Genomic DNA, 23,299 nt, shown 5'->3' with positions numbered 1-23,299 from the left:
TGGGCTGGAGGGGGGACATTGACATTAGAACAGTTCTCTAGAGGTGCAGCTACCGTAAGTCGATTGCCCCCTAGTGGCTGGATTCAGTATAGGTCATAACTGATCCATACTGCTGACCTCAAGACAGAACAGAATAATAGAAGAAACACTAACGAACCTGTGAATTTGGTGAAATCTTTTCCCATCTCTCTGACAAGGGTCATTGAGGTTGTTAAAACGCTCCAAAGTGGGTGGAGATTCACCATGAAAGACATTGCTGCTATCATTTGGAAGAGTGGCAAAGTTTCTCGTTGGTATTTAATGAAAACTTCTCAAAACGTTCCATATATTTGGAACTACCTTACTATTTGATTTATATGGTAGCACTGTCTGCTGGTTTTAATTCATTTGTATCCCAACTTTCTCTCTCTCTCTCTCTTTGGAGGCTCTCCCAGTGACATCTAGAGATTTGTTTGCCAGTTGGCAGAGGCAGCGTTTTGCACTGTAATGTATAGCTGTCACACTGTCAGTGGAGTATTAAAAAAAAAAAAAAACAGCCACACTGGGTTTATCACACCCAACATGACCTTGAAGTGTGGTGCTAACTGTACATTTTGGAAAAACCAACAGCATAATATTTTACATTTTCCACTACTTGTGATTGGGCTTTATCTTATTATTCATTGATTTTTTTATAACATTTGTGCTTAGTCATACAAAGAGCAAGGGGACTAAAATGGGATGGGACTTCGAAACTCTACCCATCATGATTTTCTGAAAAGTGACAGAATCAAGCTGCCGTCGAGGCAATGTAGTCATTAAACCCAGAAGGACTTTCTTTTTCTTCACTTATTCATGTGTAAAAGCAGAGGTTTTACACAGAAACCAAGTTCAAAGTCTAAAACCAAGAGGTATATTTTTTTCCAAAAAGGCTTAAGGTCATAACCTCAATATGGCAACGACTGAGCTGAATGCAATCGAAGCTGCACATAAAGACCCGAGCTCTTTAAGAGGTCTCACCAGTGAGTTAATGCAGTTAGATTAATTAAAAATGTTTAATTAAGGCAACGAGGACCTGGAAGGGTGGCTGTGGACCAAATGAGTGGAACAAAAGAAAAGGACTTGATAACCTCTGACTCCACTCCCCAGTCTCAGCAGACTGCTTGACCCACTGTAGCTGATCTAATGGAGCAACTGTTTTCTGAAAAGTTACTGCCTTTAGTTGGACTTTATTGTACTTATTTTTTTTTTTTAACAGTGTAGTATCGCACACACTTGATACAGTCTTAAACAAGCACACAACATTACAACACACCTTCTTTGGGAAGCTGCTGAGACACTTTTCCATATCAACCTTCCAAAGTTTTGTTGTTCAAAAGTTGCTGTATCTAATCCGTGGACGGAAAAAAAAGACAAAAACTGAAAATCTGAAACTCAAAACACATGAGCTCATCAGCCATGAAGTGTACTCAATGGACAATGAATTGTGAAAGACAGTAAAGATGATGAGGCGAGCACTTCATGTCCTTCATGGGCAAAGAGGTGCATTTTCAGATCTGACACAGTTGAGAAAACTGAACTCATTTCTGCATTAACAGACAATTTTACTTCAAAATCAGACTGTAGGTAACAGTATTTGGAGCATATAAAGGCTTTTAGCTCACTTTTATGGCTTTCATGACATGTGTAAGTTAATATGGATCAGATCAGCCACCATAATAGAAGTCTAAAGTGAGTCAGGTTCCCCTTTAATGTCACATAATATTTCTCTTTTTGTCCAGCCTTCTTGGATGTCTGGGCTGTTTTGTGGATAAACATGCTGAGTGGGGCTGGTCTGGGAGCAGCAGCTGAGCTGGCAGGTGAACACTACACTTGAGCCAAATATAAATCTTTCTTAACCCCAAAATGGAGAGACGCAGAAAATGGTCAGACATACAGTTTGTGGTTTGTATGTGTAAATGTAAGCACATATGCTACCGCATGCATTTAAGTATGAGCGTATGGATTTGTGTGTGTGCGTGTGTGTGTGTGTGTGTGTGTGTATGATCCATGGTTTAGACTGAGAAAGCATCTGGCCCTGCCGGCCTGGCTGTGTGCTCCTGCTGTGGGTCAGTCAGGGTGTTTGGACATGAAGTGGCTGTGAGTGTGTGTGCAGCTTGCTGGCTCGGGAGTGTTTATGTCTGTAATAGGCACTTAACCACACAATCCCAGCAGGCAGTTAAAGAGAAAGGCTAGAGGAGGCGCTCAGTGGTGTTAACAGCAAGTTCTTTAAGTTCCCCACTTTACTGTGATAATTTATTTAATGCAGTTTTTTTTCTTTTTGGCCTTGTACAATGAAAGGGATTGTATAGCCACTGGGTAGATTTGTGTGTTTGTAATGCAGCTGGAAAATTAATCTTTTTATATCTACAGTGTCTGCTGAGAGAATAATCGAGGGGGGGGGTTGCATAGTGTATCACTTACATACAGAGCAAGAGAGATGGATGAGCAGAAAAAGAGAGAGACATGGATGGAGTGTGAGGGTTGCAGATTCATGTTTATATTTATTCTTGAATGAAAAAGGAGCTGATGGGGCGGTGTGTACAGGGTGTTAGAGAAATACTTATCCATCATTGGGTGAGCAGAGAGTGGGGGAGAGAAAGCAGCATTATGGCTGGTGTCTGCAGCGTAGTGGTGGGTTAATCTAGAGCAGAGAGGCGGTGCACACTGACAGGGGGGAAAAAAGTTGGAGAATCCTGTGGAAAAGAAGATTCTGATGGAAAACTCATGAAAAAAGCAACAGTAGAGAAGAAGAAAAACAAAGCTGAGCACAGCTGAAGACGAGAGGAGAGACCAAGAGGTACAGGACTGGAAAAAGAGGGAGAGGGATATCGGAAGAAGGGAGGGGGACTAAGTGGGAGATCACCAGAGAGAGACAGGGCAAGAGAGGGAGGTGAAGATAGCGGAAGAGGGAGGGAGAAAGGAGGTGTGATAGTGGGTGGGAGAGGAGGAGACAGTCTGGTGGATGGGCAAAAAGACAAAGGAAAGAGAGGAGAGTGAAAGGGATCTGTCAGAAGGCTGGTTAGTGATGAAGAAACTAACAGATGCATAGAGATGAGAGAAGGTCTCAGGAGAGGGACACGAGTGCAACGTGGAGTAACAGTGGTTTAGTGAGAGGTAAAGACACAGAGAAGAGAAAAGAGAGGGCAGGAAAAGATTAAGGAAAAAGGCACACTGAGACTAAAGAGAGAGAAGAGCTGGATGAGAGAGAGGAGGGAGGCCGTCTTGTAGAGCGCATACAGCACGCGTGGAGCTGGTGTTAGAGCGAAAGACAGAGAGGGAAAGAGGGAGGGAGGGTGGGAGGAGAGAGGGAAACAGAGGGAGGGGGTTAGGTATTTAAACGCCGGAGCAGGACAGCACAGGCGAAGCTCTGAACTCCCCGAGAGTGAAGGTAGGACAGGGAGAAGAGGCAGAAAAACAGAGCTCTACAGTTTTCCTCATAGCCAAGACCACACTCACACACATGCATATACACACTTAGAGACACACTTTCACACACGCACTTTTGGACTTTCGACTCATCTGTGGACTCCAGAAGCTGATCTCTGGAACTCTACCTGTGCCTTCCTTACTCCTACTCATCACTCACCTCACCTTTTCACCCTCCTCCACTCCCTCATTCCCTCGTTTGGTGAGGGCAGATGGCCATGGCGTGGGCCTCTCTTGGGGGTGCCTTAGGTTGTACCCTGCTGGCTCTAGTCTTGGGGAGCACCAGCATGGATTTTGGGGCACCCCCTGCAAGCTTCTACCCCCGTTTCAACCCCTTCTTCTTCCTGTGCACCCACCACGGGGAGCTGGAGGGAGCCGGAATGGCAGAAGGTGGGGCAGAGGTGCTGCTCACCCTCCAAATTACAGGCAACCCCACCGCATACATCCCTGGACAGGAGTACCAAGGTGAGCACACCCTCTACAGTGTGTTTTTTTTTTTTTTTTTGGGGGGGGGGGTGCATGCTGAAGAATGGGATCTGTTGTTTGCTAAAAACCTAAAAAAGAGGCAGGAGATTGGATTTTTTTTTTTTTTCAAATTTTAAATTTCATCTAATTTGTGAAAATACTGAGTGAAAAATGTGAGAATATATTTTAAAAATATTTTTTTCCTTTTATGAAACATTCATTTAGAAATTGTGGATGTTTTCTTGATGAAAACCCATTGCTGAATCATGCTAAATTTGTTATGCATAAGATACGTTTTACACTAAAGATAGAAAAACTTTGTGATCAAGAATTCTAATTGAATTGTAATTGAACAGTACTGTAATTTTCTTACAGGTGTTTTGCATCACACATGAGGTTCTGCTGTGGTGTGTGCATATGGAAGTATGCAGTTGTGTGCGATGGCTGTTGTTCAAAACCAGCGTTTATGTAACTGTAATAAGTAGCGGTGCTGAGTGGGACTCCTGTTCAGTGCTGCGAGCAGCTTTGGTGTTTTACTGAGCTGTGATCCTGATGCTCCATGTGTAGGTGGCTTCTACACAGGACTAACAGTGAGCTCCCTCCAAATGAATGAGTGCGAGTGCAAAAAGTGAGGGTGCGAATGGACAAACAAACAAAGATTAAGAAAGTAAACCCTGTTCATTGTATCAGAGGAGACAGAGATTAATGTCCACTTTCCCCACACTGATGTGCTTGCACCTGGTCCTGGAAAAACGATCCCCTCTGACCTCCAAACTCTTGTCACCATTGCTCAGTCACTCACTCTCACCACTTACTTAACACAGGGGACAGTGACCCGCACAGGCCTCCACAGAGTGACTGAGGTCACATTCCCATGCAGCTATCTCGTTCTCTAAGAGTTGAATGTGTATGTATGTATATTACTAGTTGTAGTCAACTTCCTAAATATACAAACAGTTTGTGTACATTACCCATATCTCTTCCTAACCCAGTCTTTGTTCTGTTTTCAATTTGATATGGCAAACAGCAGATTACACTGTGGATTTATCACACTGTTCCTGCGCTGTTAACAACTGCATTCCATTATCATGGCAAATAAACCTCTTGCTCTCAGTAAGGATATGTCCAGCAGTGTGATTGTATATTAAAAGAAAAGGGAAATGAGAAGGCCAGGAAAACAGAGCAGGGAAAAGAGAAGAGTATAGAAGAAGCCGTATTATCTTGTCTGAAAACAACAGCCCAGATCAACAGATCAACCCTTCATTTGGGACCAGGCTTTCAGGGAGAGCTACTAGGGAGAGATTTGAATAACTAGCTGGTGGATGGGAGGGATAGAGTGCATGGAGAGGTTTAAATAATTAGCATTAGAAATGTGGTGGACTGGGAGGAGGGAGAAATTTAAATAGTGCCACGGCTGCGATCGGCTGGAATAGGGGGAGATTTAAATGACGATGAGAGGATTGAGCAGATAAGATACCAGCAGCCGGGCTTGCAATAAAACATGACAGGGTTCCAAGCTGCTCACTTTTTTTGTTTTTTCCTCTATCCATGTTTTGGCACATTATGGCAATTCATTGTTAAATTTCTGGGGTTTTCACTGAGTTTGCACTGAGGATGGAAGGAAAAATGGCAAGTGAGCAAGTGAAACGTGGCTGGCTCTGTGCTTAAGTTGTGCAATCAGGAGCAATCCCAGTCTCTGTCTGTCTTTTGCACCTCCCTCTCATCCTCTCAAACCTTGATTGTTACATCCATCCTTACATGTTCTTACCACACCCATTGCCTGGCTCATTGTGGTAGGAATTTGGTGGTTTGAGGTCCATTTATACAGGGTTGGATTGAGGGTGGACATGTATCTAAAAATGATTGAGGAGAAAACAAAGGAATAAACAGTAAATCAAATACCCTGGTGATATGATGAAAAAGGGCAAGGGCAAGTTCTTGTGACATTTTTTTTTTTTTTTTCCATTCTGTCTGTAAGCTTTTGTATTTCAGCATGCTTTTATTTGGTTTGGTCTCATTTGTTTTTTTGTCATCGCTTTTGTGTGCTCTCTGGGCTTTTGGACTACATTTGGTTTAATCTTCTAAAAGCAATGTGTGATCTAACCACTGAAAGAGCTGCATGTGGAAATGGTGGGCGGAAGGCATTAGATGCTTGCCATGTGGTTCTGGAAGAGCTGTAGAAAAGAAGACTGGAGAAAGAGTGCGAAGGAGAGCGGTTGGTAGTGGAAGGAGGGAAAGTTAAGAAAAATAAGAGACAGATGACCCCTTTTAAAAGACACGGAGAGTTGAATGTCTCAAAGAAACACCTCAGCATTCAGCGCAGAGCAAGAGGAAGATTCTGTGTGGCCGATTTGTTGGACAGTAATTGGGTTTCTGACCTGACCTCACCGCTTCTAGCTTCTCTGTTGCTTTTGAGCGATAAGACCATGTGTGGGTAGCAAACTCTGCGTGTGTGTGTGTCGTAGATGAGATTATTGTGTTTAGCTATCAGAAATAAATGACCAAGAAAGGTTGCGTTACTCTCTGGGTGAAATGTTTGAGAGGGTGGGCGTATTGGCAGGGTCGTGGTGGACAAAATGGAAACAGAAATACTGTAGAGACACTCTGCACTGCTGGGAAAACAGAAGGGGAAGAAATTCAAAGATTTTTGTGTGCATGCATTCAGACTCAAGGGTCAATCCTTGTATCGGACAAATGGAAACCAAGTGTCACTCACATACTGCCCACATACAGCCTTATCTTTCAGAAAAGAGGGGGAAGCAAAGAGAAGTGAGGTCACACAGGGATTTGAGCCTGTCCTCTAAATAATCAAACAGCTCTTTTGAGCCACTTTTGCTACACTCAGGATGTAGCTCTTTATTTCAGTAATGTCAAGGCATTTTTTTTTTTTTGTCTCTGACCTCTTTTAACACTGCTGCAGGAATGTGAGATGTTCTCCATACAGCAACCACATGTTTATAGGAAGCAACATCATCATACAAAACCCAGAGCCCTGTTTCTAAACACAGTTAATCAGGATTTTCATTCCTGTTTCTTGTCCTCCCGCTTTGGAAAACTTGCATGTTCATTCTCCCAGATGAACAACAGGAATGGTGATACAGCAGTTTAAAGAAGAGGAAGAGCAAATTGCTCTTAACAGACTTGTTTTAGTAAGAAAATATAACCTATCCAGTAAAGCATACTGGGTTCAAATCATGAGAAGAGGGGACATCCGCTCTGTGTTACACAGTATGATTAGAAAGCATAACAGAAAAAATTGATGAGGGAATGGAACGGGAGTGCTGGGTTCTTTGCAAGTCAGTGGAGAATAACTGGAAAAATGGTGGTACATGAGCAGAAATAGGGCCGGTGAGATTGATTGAGCCTCTTTTGAATTGTACCATTCAGCCAAGTTTGCAATGATGTTTGTGCACTTCAGATCAAAGCTACAGTCGTGTTTACCACACCAGTGGTTTCAAGCACGGTGCATGTTTGTATAGACTATAATGTTTCAGCTGTTGTCACTTAGTCTGTTAATTTATGTTTATGGTATTTAAAAAGCTCGAGTGGGCGCTTGCACTCGCATTATGTGTGTCTGCCTGTAAAGTTGAGTTTTTGTGAGTATCCGTATTGAGAGTCATTGACGTTAAGGTACAGCACTGACTGAGCCGAGTCAAGCAGTTTCATGCAGGTAGCATGGCGTTCCCTCTGACCATATTCATGTCATTTAAAACTCAAAAAAACATTTGATGAATCGTCGTTACAACAGTGACACAATAAAAAACAGGAGATGAAACTGTCTTATAAGGGAAAGTGACAGAGGCTAAAACAAGCGAACTGCTTAAAGAACTAGTTGGCGGTACAGGCTGAAAGGATCATTGCTGAGCTGTCAGTGGTCCCTACAGCAGCCCCTGTTCCATGGACCTTTTCATGTGCAAATGATTGAAGAAACAATCAACATTTCAAGGAGATTTGGATGTTGCCAGTAAATGACATTCTTAATGGGAACTTGGAGATAAATTCATCCCCACTAAATGCCATCAGCTCTTCTCATGATAACCTATCAGATTAGACATTGTGAATTACTTCAGCAGCTCCTCTGCCAACCACCAGAAACAACTCAGTGTGCCTTGCAATGGGAAAGAAACCATTATCAGTCTGCAAAGTTGATTACTTGTCGTGGTTGGGGGAGTTTTTCTGTGAGTGTCCTGTTGACTGATGTCTGTAAAACAGCAAGTCAGCCATGCTGAAGTGAAGGTCACATACACAAAGCCCCAGTAAGGTTGTAGAAATGCAGATATTATCTTAACATACACAAGGTCAGCGAAGGAATTTGTCATGGAAACACAATCCCCATCTTTACGTCTCCACACTAGGTGCTCGCAGCCATCTTTGTCTTTTCATGGAATGTCAAAATAACACCGACCTGCTGTGGCATCAGTAGCTTGTTGGACGTCATCATCGGCTTCAACAGCATTTAACCTCTGAGGGGACCATTAAGGGTCTGCTGTGTGACCTCTGACCGCTTCTCATCAGTGCTGCATTGCTTGGAGCTCTGTTCCTGCAGAGTGATTAGATTTGGCCGATGTCCTTAGTCCGCCTGTCCACTGGTCTAGTGTTCTATTCAGCTTAACTGTAGCATGTTGGATTATTTTAGTTAAAAGACCAGGAAGTATTTCTTCCAGTGCAGCAAGCATTGGTCAGTGAACCGTCAAAAGACTGGCCTAGTTTTTATCCAGATCTCTAGTTTAGGAGAACAAGGACACTGAAAAAGAGGTAGGAGTGAGGGAATAGTAGAGGGGATAGGGGCTAATGGTGTAATAGGGCTCTTTTGTGAGCAAAGGAAAGGCAACATACGGATAGCACTAGCCATTCCAAGTGGTCTGAACTCATGCATTCATTAGCTTCCTAGTTCTTCAGCTTCTCAGCCTCCTACTGCTTTGTCTGAATAGGTGACTTCACTGAGCAGAGAGAAGTGTGTCAAGTGTATTACTGTTTGTATGGGCTTGCAGTGTGTGTTTGGGTGTTCTGTCTGTGTGGACATTGAATGATGAACCATTTAAAGAGTATTGTATTCACTGACATATTTCGAGTTTCCTTTATAAGAAGGAGCAGATGGGCGAGAAATGAGAATGGATATTCATGGAGAATCTTCCCTTTGTCACACATGCACGCTTGACCATGCACACAGCACTCGACACTTAGTGGGTGATCCATCATGACCATAGAGACAGGTCAGATATTCTGCTGCCTAAACACAAATGTCCTATCAAGTTGGCTATTTTAATTCTTTGTATTGATGCTACAACAGGACATGACTTGATAATATAATAGTAGTTTAATGTAGTTTTTGTTTGTCCTATCTAGTGCTAAATGACTGTGTCAGGTTGTTTTCATAGAAACATGCTGTAGCTATTGTAGAGTATGAACCTGTGGAAATGTAATGATGCTACAATAAACGGGCGACTCTAGACGTATTTGCAATGTCTCTGCCTTTGTATATTCTCAGAAAGAGGAAGTGAGCTCCTGCAACTCTGGAGAATTCAAAGCTTTGATAGCTGAGATGGGCCAGATGCAACCCAAATGCTACATTTCTCGAGAATTGATTTACTGGATCAGAGCACGGCAAATCGCCTCAGATAATAGTGACTTTGTTAGCCTTTGCCAGGTTAGTGCCAGCACGGTGCCAGGTGTTGTAGAAATAGCTAAAAATGAAGACAGTGTGTGGATCCTTGCCAGACAGAGGTGTGTGTCTGTGCCAGTCTTATCTGGGCAAGCGGCAAGTAGCTTTTGCTTTTTTACATTTTTTTTTTTATTTTCAATTTCCTCAACAGATTCATTTTGCAACCAAAACAAGAAGCTCTTAACAAGCAAATGTGAGTTGTGTTTTCAGTAACTTTCATGAGTGGGTAGACGAGTGGGTGTAAGTATTTTCAGGATATTGGAGTGTGTGCTTGCCTGTTGGGGGTTTGCCCAATTTATTAGTGTCTCTCTCTCTCTCTGCAGATGCTAGACTCTGCTGTTTTAGCATACACTCGTTTGCTGTGTTTCCATTGTGTCCCTTTCTGATGTCTGGAGATTTAAGTTTTAGACAGCACAAGTACTAACAGGTTCCATTCCTGGCCCAATATAGTGACATTGTGAGTTGTTTTCATGCCCGAAGCACAAAGCACTTAGTAACATTCTTGTTGATTACTTGCTCACATTTCTGTAGATGCTGAAGATTAAGTTTGATGAGCAGTGTTGTTTTGTTATTGTATGTGTGTCAAGTCTCTACAGAAAACACAAGGGATGCATCAATGATAATATTTATTGGCACAGTACAATTTCCCCTACTCCCTGTCTCTTTGATACTTATTTTTAAAGAACAAACAGGTTAACATAATTACAGTTTTATTTTCTTAGAAAGCCCCGTTACCAGGTCTGCATGTGACATGAAGAGCTCTGTATGTTATTCTATTACATTCCAATTAACGTCACAACAATGGGCCAGTGTTTCTTTTCCTTAAGGAGTACCAAGTGGCTCTTGACACTGTAGAGTTGGATTTTAAAAAGTGATGGATCCTTTTTAAACCTTTTTTCCTTCCTCCTTCATGCTGGACATGTTGTTCCCATGGGGTAGTTACCCAGCCACTTTTGATTGGCATGTCAGCTTTCCTCTTCCTTTTAGACAATGGAGCTCCAGTTGGAGGATTGTGTACCTCGTCCTCCTCCTTCTCCTCCTCTTGCTCTGGACCCTCCTCCTGGTGGCTTCAGTGAGAGAGCTGTAATCCCTGCTTGGGGGCCAGTGTGTCGTCTGTGCTGATAGCATTCAGAGGGCCTTGTAGCGCTCCAATGGACCCACTACAGAGGAGGCGGCATGGTGCAACTGGCTGGGTGCTGGGCACACGGTGCATGGCACAGGCGGATTAGCCCCCTTTCAGCACCAAAATGCAGGCTGGCAGAGGCAGATTACACATCCACACACATACACAAACTCACACATATTTCTTCTGAATGTGACAGCATGGGTGAAGGGATTGAGGTTTGCAGGGTCCCTGAAAATACTTAATTTCCCTAATGCTCTGTCGTGAATCCCCCATATCAAACCTGATTCTTCCATCCCTCACAGGACCATGTGTCATCAAGCTCTGAGTCTGGATTAGAAAATCCACAGATTCTTCCAGATTAAATACATTTAGCTTGCCTTATGGGGTTTTCAGCAACATTTCTTAAATGCAATCTTAACTTTACCTTTCACATGTACTCACTACAAATAGTCTATGCAGGCATTTGAAATAGGATATCAGTGAACTAGCGACATATTAGGTAATCCAAGGAGTGGCCATTGGAGCAGTGTGTATTACACCACAGTATATCAGGTGTACATGTGCCTTGCCTTTGAGGAGGTTTTCGACTAGGAACTGAAATTTAGAACAACAGGGGTCTAAACTGAAGCATAGATGTGACTTCACCTTCTCTGTAAGGCACAGAGAAGGCTTCTCTCTCATTGGCTGATAATTGACCTTAGCTAAACTTTTTCATTATCAGCGTGTAGCTGGGGCCATGTGTCTGTCGCCTGGTGCACAGTTCTTCTTTTCACAGGGGCCAAACATTTGAGGTGACTGCCATCTCTTCTCTGGAGATGGCAGTCATGAGTCATGTCATATCAATCTGTTGAAATTGCCAAGCTTCAGTGTAGGAAAATGATTATATGAGGAGTCTATACCAGATGAAGGTGGTTGGGAGTGACAGAGGGAAAAGACCTGAAGTCCATACTCTAATACCAAAAACTGAACCAAACTTTAAACAAAAGGACTACCACTCCATGAATCCACAGCTGCAACTTGCAGCAATTATAAATACGACACTTCTCATTGTCAACACAGATGGATACCAATACAGCCAGCTTACTACTACTATGTCTGTACATACACATCACAATGTTTTTGTCAGTGACTTGACACATTTGCTGGTGTGCATCCAGAGAAAACAAGACAATAGTCATTGAGTGATATTGCTGCTGAGTGAAAGCAGAAGGCTGAGGAAGGGGTCAAGACTGTAAAGAGATGGAAAAGAAAAAAGGAAGATAGCTGTGTTAATCACAGCAATGAGTGCATTTTCGCCAAACTGAGCCACTGTGATTAAGAGTGGATGTCAAGGGAAATACTCCCCCATTGATCCACTGCCGGTAGAGACCATCTAGTCTTTCATTACAACAACCAGCTTGTTAATTAGAAATCAATCTTCCCCTCTGCTCCACAGAGCCCCCACCACACCACTGTGCCACTCTCCTTCCACCCAAAAATTCATACCCAAAAGCTGGGGGGGTGCACGTCAGACTTTGACTAATGTCAGTACTTTTTCACTTAGCTGGCCATCATCTGTAATTTTCACACCAAGAAAGTGCATGGAGTGGAGAGCAAAACAGTGAGGCGCAATGACCTGCCATCCTTTCTTGCTCCCAGGAACCACTCTTTAAACAATTTGCCAAACTCTTATTACTTTAGGGTTGAGAACTGAATCCAGATGTACTAGCTGAATAAATGTTATGATGTTGCATTATAGCTACACCTGTGTGCAGTTTTATATTTTTGTGATCATGACCTGAAGATGTTTCATGTGATGTATTATGGTCCATGGCCTATTTACAGTATCTTAAAAAGTGACCCATTATACATCAGTTTATTTGATAAGTATGATGAGATGGTGTGTTGACTATAATTAGTTAATGTACTACTCTTTAGGATTCAAAGAAGCAGGGCCTGTAAAAAAAAGAACTAACAGAAACCTTTATGTCCTACATTGTACCATTTTTTTTTTTTAGTGTAAGTCACATATTTGTGTTTTTCCTGTTTGTACTAAAAAAGAACACGTATGTAATGATGAAAATAGAAAAGATATATGGAAGAGAAGGACGGACAGATGTAAAGGCAACCAGTGTGTCAAGTTACAGTTACATTATTGTATTAGAGCTATTATATCTGCAATAAGGAAGACATGGTTGGGACAGCTATGAACCTGGTATACTGAAGGCAGCTCGTGTGTGTGTGTGTTTGTGTGTGTGTGCTAGTACATGCTAACAGATGCAGCACCTATTTGGTTCGCAAACAGATGTCTACAGATGGTTCAGGCCAGTAGGCTTTCAGGTATATTAAGTAGGGATGTAACTATGTTACAAGCATAGGTAGAGGGACTCCTTTTAATGTGTAAATATTTTATCATCTCCATAACTGAATCTATTTAAAACACGTCACTGCAGCTTCATTGTTGTTTCACTTCTCTCAAAGTGTTCTAACACTGTGTAAAAACTCAGTTTTGTTGAAAATCCATACATACTGTATGTAAGAAAATCTGGTATCTTGTACTTTTTATAAGGCTCTAACAGTTCAAAAGTCCAGGGTGATACTCTGATAAAAAAACTGCCGTTTGAAGTGGCAGCCCATGAGGATGGCTAAGAGGAGGGCAGGTGCACCTACTGCTAACTTACTTATTCCATTTCATCTCATAAGCCTTAGTGAGCCTGAAATATGCAGTATTGGAAATACAGGGATGGAAATTCAGCAAAAGAAAAGTATTTATGTTTTTAGGCTATTTCATCTCTTTTAGAAATAATTCAACAGGCGCACTGTGAGTCAATGTAATAACATGACTGAGTGCCTCCTAGACACTGACCTTTATTAAGTTTGGCCTATTCACCTCCTTGAATATGAGATGTGTGTATGTGTTGTGTGTCACCAGCGACGGCATCTAAACTAAAACTGATGTCCTCTTCAGTCTGCCTAGAGTAGAGGTGAGCAGGGTTTCAAGCTACATTTTCCTGAGCTGTAAACTCATCTATCTAACTATCTAAATAACATTATACTAAAGAGAATAAATGTAAAACAGGTCTAATGTTGGATGAGTTAACTTTAATGCAATGCACTCTGGAGAGTGGTAGAAAAAACACTAGCACCTCAAAGGCATCTTGACTGTACCTTCATGAGATTTTCAGTGCACCATAGGTTTAGTGATTAAAGCCAGCAAAGCTTCTTTCGCTCTTTTGATTTGTAATGAACTTCATTCATTGATGAATACTGAGATACTGGTGTCTATCCAGTGCATATGAAAAGTTCTATCTTCCTTCAATGGATCTTATCATATCACCTCTTTTATTGAAAGATTATAATGCACTGTGAATAGAGCAGAGATTTAATGACAGAGGAGATTTGGTGCTCACTCTTGTATCAGATGTCGGAAATGATGGCCTGTGGGACAATTTTCCAAAAACATCTAGCAGAGAGAATTACGATTATTTAAATTTGTGCCACTTTGGCCATTGTGCTGCAGACTTTGAGCAGTCAGGTTAGTGCTGGCAATTGGGAATTACGTGGTGTGTTACTAGATAATAGCACTATTGAGAGTAATTGTTTTTGCTACTCTGTTGTTGTGAGGTGTCCAAAGTATCCAAAGTGTCGATGCCTTGTTTTGACAGATGCTTTCCAGTAATGGCTCATTCAATTGTGAAGTAGTTCAGGTTTCTGTGAGGTGGGAGAGAGAGCAGCTGTGTGGGAAGGGGATGGAGGTCACTTAGGCTAAGTAGCCTGTTGCCCCTGAGAGAGACATAGCAGGCAGTGAGGTTATATAGGCTGTGGATGACAACTTGGCCTTCATTACTTCCTCCCTGGTTCCTATCTAGGCAGTTCCCAGTGGAGCAGGTGAGTTGAAAAGGGAGTTATATAACAGTAGTGGTTCATGTCCGGCGTCTGCATTTTGCCTGTACTTTGACAGCTGGTGTACTGTTTGGTGGTCTGTTTGACTGTGTTTCTGCACAGGCACATTAACGTTATGATGACCAGGGGGTCCTACCCTAGTTCTTGGATGCTCACTGGGCTTTAATAATATTTTTCAGTTATGTTATAACAGGTTTTAGTTTTGTTTGTTGAATCTTTTTTTTTATATGTTTAATTTGCACCTTTCATAGCAGCATGGAGTCTCCATGTTCTTGTCTCTCCTGTTGAATCTGGAATTTCTCCCTCTTCTTTGTCTCCTTTCTCTTTATCCCTTCAACCATTCTGAAATGTAAAAGTCCTATGTTTTAAAACAAAATCTGACACTGTATCAAGCAGTTCTTAAACCTGCACAGTGTTAAGTACAGTAGTTGCTGGATTACTATCAAGCTAACACAAGGTGATAAACTTAACACTTCGAACATTACTGTGTAAAACTAACTTACATTCTCATAACTAACTACTAGTTTGCGCAATTATGTTTAATTGAGATGCCCTGTTTTTACACTTACCTGTGATTCACTGGGAATCATGACGGCTACTGCAGCGTTCATTATGTGTCTGTTGGGTCACAACATAATTGTGACCCACTACCACATATGTAAAGTAACAACATACAGTATGAACAGAATAGAAAACATAATCTGATCACAAACGTTTTCTACTAAAGGTATTTGCTGTTGCAGATTAGTTGTATATATAAATGTTGTTTGTTGGAGAGAAGGTTGTGGGGCTAGATGGCTGAAGCCTTTTCTTTGTCTGCAGAACACATGGTGTTGATCATAAGGACAGCTCACTCTCCAGTTCTGGCAGCCACCAAGCGACAGAGGGAAGGAGTCATGGTGTTCCTGTAGCCTATTACAATATAGCCCTTACATCAACCACCAATTATGCTTTTTGTGCTTAATGACATTCTCTTAATGCTGAAACCCTTAGAGTGAGGTTTGTTATATCAGTCTGTGTTTTGCCTTCCAGCTGCACTGTTTTCGAACCCTGCCTCCTCTGATCACGTCCAAATTTCAGTAAGATTGAGAGACACAAAGTCCAGGTAACAGAGCTGTAGCATATCAGAAGCATTTACAATCAAGTAGCACAGATTAGTAGTTAGGTGGTTTCTGTGTGCTGTACACAGGCCTTTTATACAACAAACCTATAAAAAACACTGCATGCCCAGAGAGATGATTCACTATCAAAGCCACTCTTAGCTAAAGAGAATTTCCTTTGAGTTGTCACAGTGTGATATGCGTCTTCTGAACATGCAGCATTCAGTCAGAAACTATAAAGAAATGTTCTGCCACAACTGGTTTGGCCTTGCTGATGAGCAGATGTGCTTTCCCATGGAGGCTGCGTCTGTCACATGTCAATTTTTTGGCACATGAAAAGCATGTGCAGTGCAGGACGGTGTTTGCAGAATAATATCATTGTAGATACCTTGTAGATATCAATTGTGCTACCCCCCAAAAAGAAAAAGAAAATGTCTTTAGACCCTTTAAAACTTGTTTCCTACACTCTTTGTGTAGAATAATTTACACACCTGTGCTCGCATGTGTTTATGCCTATAACACACGAGCTCCAATATATGTGAACAGGCACACATACATTACATGACGTGAGAGCTGCATAATGAAGTGTGATTATGAAGCAGATAATGTGTGAGGAACAGGATGCTTGTGACAGAACTGCCTCTTCACTCCTGTTTTTCTTCACGGCTGTTGCAGGGGTGAAGCCAAGTTAGGCAGGCAGGAAGGCTTCAGCTCCCCTCCTTGGTAAATAAAGTAGAACCTCAACAAAACAAATAGGACTGAGAAGAAGAAAAGGCTACGTGATACAGTTTTTGGAAGCAAGCATTTAAACTGCTCTTTAGAAATAAATTGCTTTCATTCAGGCCTTCGCAAAGCCTTCTGGAGATGTTGTAGTTAAGCGGACCTGTAGAAGCTCAGTGGCTGATAGGTTGTCTGTAATCTAGTGATTCACAGCAGCAGATGGCAGTGCCAGCAGGCCAGTTTGGTGCCAGAAGGTTACGCAATGGAATGATGCCTCTTAGACCTGACTGGAACACCACATGACACATATATGTGCAGAAACACACTTCCCACACGATCGTCTGAAACTGTAGAGGAGCGTGCATGTTTTAGTTTGTTTGCAAATCTTTTAACATGGGGTCATTTTAAAGACTAGACTTTTCTTTTCCTTTCGGAGGAAATTGCAGCCTCTCCTTAATAATGTCATGCTCAGGTGATGCTCATAGTTTAAACCATTTCAGGAGGCTCAAAATGAAATGGCACCCCAACACTGGCATGGCCACTGAAGCAGATGGGACTATAGCTTCCCCATGGTCTGGCCTCCATTTCCTGGTCCTCTCTGGGGCACGTGCGTGTCTGCCAGTGGGATATGGGTCAGATGGTCAGCTATCTTTATCCAAATTGTTGCCAGGAAAACCTCTATCCACTTTGGAACCAAAAAGGGCGTCCTCTTGATTCACTTGGAAAAAAAATGGGGATTTCTTTACTATTACAGTGTGTCTTTTTTTTGTGTTGCATATATTAGTTTTGTCACTGTGTAGCTCATGTTACCTAATGCTCTGAACTGAATGCCATCAATTTGAATCTTGCCAGAACCTTCTTGTGTAGCTGTGTCTTTATAGTCGTTGGTGCTTACTAAATGTTTTTCCAAAACTCTGTGTGTAAGTAAAATAAAAGTTATGAATGGGGGTGTGGTGAAAACTGGTGGGACTGGTGGGTGTGGTTGTATACAAAGAGCAGAAAGGAGCTGTTCAGGCCATGCCAACCACACAGGGAATAAACTGTGACATAAATCAGGTCTTCTCTCAGGGCTCACAGACTTCCTGTCCAGCTCCAACCTAATCTCATGCCATACTGTTTGCTAAGAATGAGCTCATGCCACCAAGCATTGCCAACCACAGTGCTGATCATACTCTGCTACGCCATGAGGACATTACTTTACTTTTAGGATGCCAGTGGGTCCTGTTTTTCAGGTCTCTGATGTGACTGCTTAACCAGCATAAAGTGAGCCATTCTCAATGGTTTTGAATTTCCAACATGAGCAGCACTCTTTTTCACTATTTAATAGATCTGCTCCTTGTTCGAGGAACGAGCCAAAGCCGTCCATCAGTTATGGCTACTCCCTTTCTGCTTGTGCTAGAAAAAAAAGAGCAAGAAACAACCAGAAAAACAGATTCTTGGGGACCAGTGTAAAACCATACTCTAGTATGTCATAAAATTTTAAACAGATTTGCTGTCTTCTTTCCAGTCCTTAGTTTGTCCCGTGATAAAGATGTTTTTATAGCATTCAGGAAATGGGTCCAGGTAATGCCAGGCACTAATGCAATCCTGTTGTTCTTGATTGCCAGGTGGACAGATAAAGACAGGGGGAAACCCTAGCTGAAACATTAATTAAACAAATTCACACCAAGAATTGGTGAAAGAAAACAAGCAACATTATGTTCTGCACATGAATAAACTTAAAAATTGGCTTTTTGATTTACTGGAAATCATTTTGGATAAAAGATTCATTTTCCATTACCGCTTAGTCGTCAATTTGTGTAGTCTGTGTGTGCGTCTGCTTGAGCTCTGAGACTTGTCAGCAGGGCCAGTGAATTTGTGAATGTGTGTTTTTGTTGTGTTGTGTGGTGTGCGTGTACTTTGTGCCTTAACATTACTCATGGTGGATCCTGAGAAGTGAAAAAAGCCCTAGGCCCATCAATAGTTGAGCAGGAGCACAGTTGTGTGTCTGTAATGAGGCATAGCGCATCGTATCATCAATATTACATGCTGGCTTAGAGCCAAGGGATGTGCTCTGTGGTGTGTTCAAATATAAAGTATGAGTGTGTGCATGTGGGTGTGAGTGCTATGCATACAGTGTAATGAGTGTTTTGCAAGACCTAAGTGCATCTCAGACACCAGACTTGTCCAGGAGCAGGTCTTGATGTGGAGTTTAACCCTTAGAAGTCCAGGCCTATTGTCTATCTATCTATTGATCATGTCAGCATGACATTAGACTTCTAAGTGATAACTAGGATGAAGCAATCTGCATCATATCCAAGATAAACCACTTCAGAGAATGTATTTGTATAAAAAGCCCCTAAGTATTTGAAATGGTTTGTAATGCAGTTTTATGTAGGTTTATCCAACAATCTCTTACAGGTTTCCGTTAAGGGTTGTGGCAGGGAAAGCCTAAAATTCAGTCCCAGTGTTAACATGAGCTATGCCCGCCCTGGCTTACACATCAACAATTACACACAAGTGCAGCCATGTGCACACACATACAGAAAACCTGATGGTGTGTTGGGTGAGAGTGTTAGTCATGAAGTTCATCCCTGTTCTCACCTCATGGCTTCTCATCCCCTACGGCCAAGTGAACAGTATTCAGAAATGAAGTATGGGCAAGAATGTTAAAGGCTACCATCAAAGACCGCCAGCTCTCTCCTTTAGATCTGTGTGTGTGTGTGCGTGTGTGTGTGTGTGTGTGTAAGTGAGAAGTAGCCCCACAGGTGATTGGCTCTGATCTCATCTCATCTCATCTGATTGGCTTATCTGTCTGATGCATTCCACAGGCGAGTGAGAGCAGGGTGTTAGAATCCTGTCTAAATAATTTAGATCTTGCATTTGTATTGATCAGGTAGCACTGCTCTCCATGGGCTACACCACCACCACCCCCCTCTGTCTCTCCATCCTTCTTCGCCCCGGTTCTTGTTTTTTTGATTGTGACCTTGTGCCCCTAGCTTTGCCTCGCCTCCACTCTTTCTCCCTCCAACCTCCACATCAAACAGAGTGCAGGTACACTGCTGCCAGAGAGAACAGAAAATGCATGAGAAGGGAGTAGATGGGGAAAGCACAGAAGAGAGCATTTTTTTTTTTTTTTTTTTTTTTTTTTTACTACGATTCCTCACATGGGAGGGAGGCTGAGTGGGAGAGACTGGGAAGAAAGGTGTGAGCAGAGGATAAAGAGAGAAATATTATGGTGAAGGCAGAAAAAAATCTTTTGTGTGTATGTGTGTGTGTGTGTGTGTGTGTGTGGCCCATATTCAGTTTTCTTTGGACAGTAATACAGTGTGTGTAACCTCAGTGATGCGGTCACTGGAAATGCAAAAATGTATTGTGTATTTGGAGGCTGGTGAATCTCAGTCCAACTTAGTGCATTAAACCCAGTCCATTACTCCATTAAATCTGGGATCAAGGCAACATAATGTAAACACTGATAATATATCTCACCACCCTGTGGAATGGATTTATTTGTTGAATAGGTAATATATTCTGGGAAGCAAAAATAGCACAAAAGAGGATCGCGCATATGCACACTATGAACATGATAATTGCTTGTTTGAATGAGAAGGCCTTTTCTCTGCATTCTGTGGGTATTGCAGTGTTACAGGTTCACTGAGCAACATGGACTGAATATGATAATGCTTCTGTTGCCAAGCAAAATATCTGTCCTCCTCACAATACAGCTTCTTGTACACACTGTGCACACCGATAGAATCTGTCAACACTCGCAGCTGACAAGAAAATGGAATACAGAGACTTGTTGCTTACCCAGTGCAATTCATATGAAAGAGATTTTTGAAATAATTGAGGTCTTGTATTATTTAATCAAAATATATAACATATGTTTAATAATATATTTTAATTGTAGAATGTATTATATGGATCACTAACTGCAAAATGTTTCTGAAGCCAAGCATATTACACCTGATGCATCAGTGCTTTTTACCCTTCAATCAAGCATTCGGTGGTTTATTCAAGTAAAAAAATGGACTACAGACTACAGGAAATTCTAAATAATCCCTATAGTGTAACAGAGAACATATGAATTATAGTGTTATTGCTTTAGCTGATTTTTATGTTAAAACTGTGACAAGAGAAGAGTAGTGAAAATGTCTGTGTATAATAAAGAGAGATGTGGGATGAATTATTGAGGCTTTTATATGGAGGCTGAGCAGTGCTCTCAAGACAGGGTGTAACACATCCAATATACACAGACACATGCGGAACACACAGATTCAGACACAGACGCAAATGCTGGGCGCCTTGTATGTGAACGTGTTAATGGAGTCACCCACCCAGAGAGACAGACAGGCAGGCAGAGAGACTGGGATACACTGGAGCCTGCTGTGCCCATATTCCCAGAGTAAACACACCAAGCCCAGAAAAATGAGCGGCCCGGGACCTGACTGATAGTTGCTATTCTTACTAAAAACACGCCAATGCCGCTGGTGTTTCCATTTTCCATTAATTTCTTTCTCCCAAAAGCAGGGGGATTCCAGGGTCAGGAAATAACAATGCCTCAATCTTTTCCCCGCTGCAAAAGATTTTATTCCTCAGTGTCTAAAAGTGTATTTTTCGGGAGTGTGTTCTCATTTGAGCTTCAGACTCTTTCCCCTGGGCTCTGATCTGTCTGGATGGAGGCAGTCCAGTGGCTGAGCTCTTTTCCTCCGGTGATGTAGCTGGATCTGTGGTCCCGTCAATCAGGGCCTTTGTTTACTAGGTGGATCAATAGTTAACTTGCTGCTGGATACACTAAGCTGTAGATCTGCACAGCTGGATAATACACTTCGGGTGATTTTCTGCTCTACTGCTGTTTGCAGTGACCTGTGATGAATTGAAACTTAGCAAAGCTAAGGGTTAAAGACAATTAGTCCATCAGTCTTCTAATATGGTTGTCAATAGAGACAGGCTTCATTTAAACCACGGTGATTTGTTCAGGATGAGTTAGATTACACTCTGGGGCTGTTGGTTGTAAAAGACAGCAACATAATGTTATAGTTGTTTGGTTTGGGTTTTTTTTTTTAAACATGATTTGAACTCCCCTCTCCTCCTGCAGGGTGTCTCATTGACATCCCTGTTAATGGTCACTGTACATTTCCATTCACTAACAGTAAAATTCTTGCACTTCATAGCAGCAGGATGTTCAGCAGCATGTGAGGTATTTTGTAAAGGGTCACTGAAACAGGACAATTGGTTCATTTTGATAATTTATGAAACAATTTTTGTGATGCTTGGTTACTTACAGTTCAACTTAGTTTGAAAGCAGTGCCACTGTTACATGTTTTTTTTTCTCCCTTTTCAGTAACCATATCTACCAGTGTGTCCTTTGATGGTCTGCTGGTGACTGGCCTCTACACCTCCACACCAGTCCAGTCAGCTCCCATCCCTGCTCCTGCTGCATTCGGCTTTGGTAAGTCCTCATGAGATACCATTGAAGGCACCTCGCCTTTCTCCTCGCACCATACAATCTGATTAAATACTCAACTTACCTGCACATGAACAAACTCTAATAGTGCTGGGATTGCGGAGTGTCACAGTGAGTATAACCCAGCTCAGAAAGCCACATCTGCTCCCAGAACTAGACCACTTCCCCGCTCCTGTTGTGACAGGACGTGATGGATGAGGAATGGAAATGATGTGACTATGGGTTCAGCCAGATGGGCTTTCATTGATGTTAGAGAGAAGAAAAACAGAAAATTGAATGTGGGATAAGTAAAGGCCACTGGAGAACGAAACAGTAAATGTGTGTCAAGCCTGTGAGAGTCAAAACCAGGTTCAGATAACAAAGAAGAAGATTAGGTCAAATGTTTGAGTCACAGGAAAGGTTGATTAGTCCAATTGATTAGCCTCCCCATTTAAATGAGCTAGAATGTGTTTCTTTTATGATCCATAGAAAATTACTTGGGGAAACAATTTTCTTCTTCTTTTCATTATCTACAGGCTTTACTGTTATATTAAAATTTAGATCTGTGAAGTGACAATGTGTATCACCTTTAGTCAATATACTGTAAATTTTAATGTTAAATTTAATCTTTAAAATGTCTAATTACACTATAAACTCGTAATTGAATTACAGTGATGTGTGGGCCATTTTTGAGGATTTTTATACTGTGTTCAAGTCTGTGTGGATGGAGCCGTGTTAAAGGGGTGGGGGCTCTCAAGAGGCGATGTATCAGCCATAAAGAGCTCCTTAGAGAGCTGCGCTCCTGGCCCAGAACCGCAGCCCAGTGGGCTTACTTATCCTGACTAACTCTACTGTTCTTCAGACGCTGACTTCACCCCGGCAGGGCAGCTCTTTACCCCTGGCAGCCCTGTTTTACTGGAGAGGCATCCAAGCAAAAATTGCGTCACTTTGCTTCACTCTTATTAATTTAAAAAAAGTTTAGGAGAAGGGCTGAACAGACTGATATGCAACACCTCATGGAACTATGAGTTTCTGTGTGTGCCTCAATGTGCCTGCAAAGCCTTACAGTACAGTATGTGTAATATGTTAAGCAGTGATGCCATCCAGGTTTCACAGTGCCAGTGACTTGGTCTGTCCTCAGCTGCATTTTGACCCTGATTCTAGTGTATTCTCGACGACTCCATGGAGCACAGAGTCAATGTAGCCATAGGCTGATTTATAACCATCACCATAGTTTTCTTATAAATGTCCAAAGTAGGTTTAGGTCTAGGTTTTAGTAGTCATTTACTTCAGTTGTCTGCAAAAATTAATATTTAGATTGCACTTTTTCTTTGTACCATATTGGCAGCAGTCCGGCTTGTCTGCAGACCATGGTCCACAGCAGGGTATCACATCAGGAGAGAAAAAGCTCTTCACCTGTGAGAGGACTGAAAAATAGTTGTCCGACAGAGAGAGAGAGAGAGGGTGAGATA

At 42.0% G+C, this 23,299-nt stretch overlaps 1 protein-coding gene across 2 annotated transcripts in view; it reads left to right on the top strand.

Annotated features, from left to right (window-relative positions):
• Positions 1 to 3,415: 3,415 nt before the first annotated feature.
• The window catches only part of reln (reelin), an 82,854-nt gene continuing 62,970 nt past the window's right edge, over positions 3,416 to 23,299 (top strand). Inside the window, exons 1-2 of one of the 2 annotated variants that reach the window (XM_026312437.1) lie at positions 3,416 to 3,912; positions 21,726 to 21,833. In XM_026312437.1, the coding sequence (XP_026168222.1) occupies positions 3,660 to 3,912; positions 21,726 to 21,833 (361 nt within the window). In that variant the 5' untranslated portion in view covers positions 3,416 to 3,659. The remainder of the gene's footprint in view (positions 3,913 to 21,725; positions 21,834 to 23,299) is intronic. The other variant, XM_026312436.1, reaches the window with a different exon arrangement.

This window comes from Mastacembelus armatus, chromosome 6 (assembly GCF_900324485.2).
Source record: "Mastacembelus armatus chromosome 6, fMasArm1.2, whole genome shotgun sequence".
Taxonomy (NCBI): Eukaryota; Metazoa; Chordata; class Actinopteri; order Synbranchiformes; family Mastacembelidae; genus Mastacembelus; species Mastacembelus armatus.
Note: the sequence above shows the minus strand (reverse complement) of the source record. Positions and strands in the feature narration are given on the sequence as shown.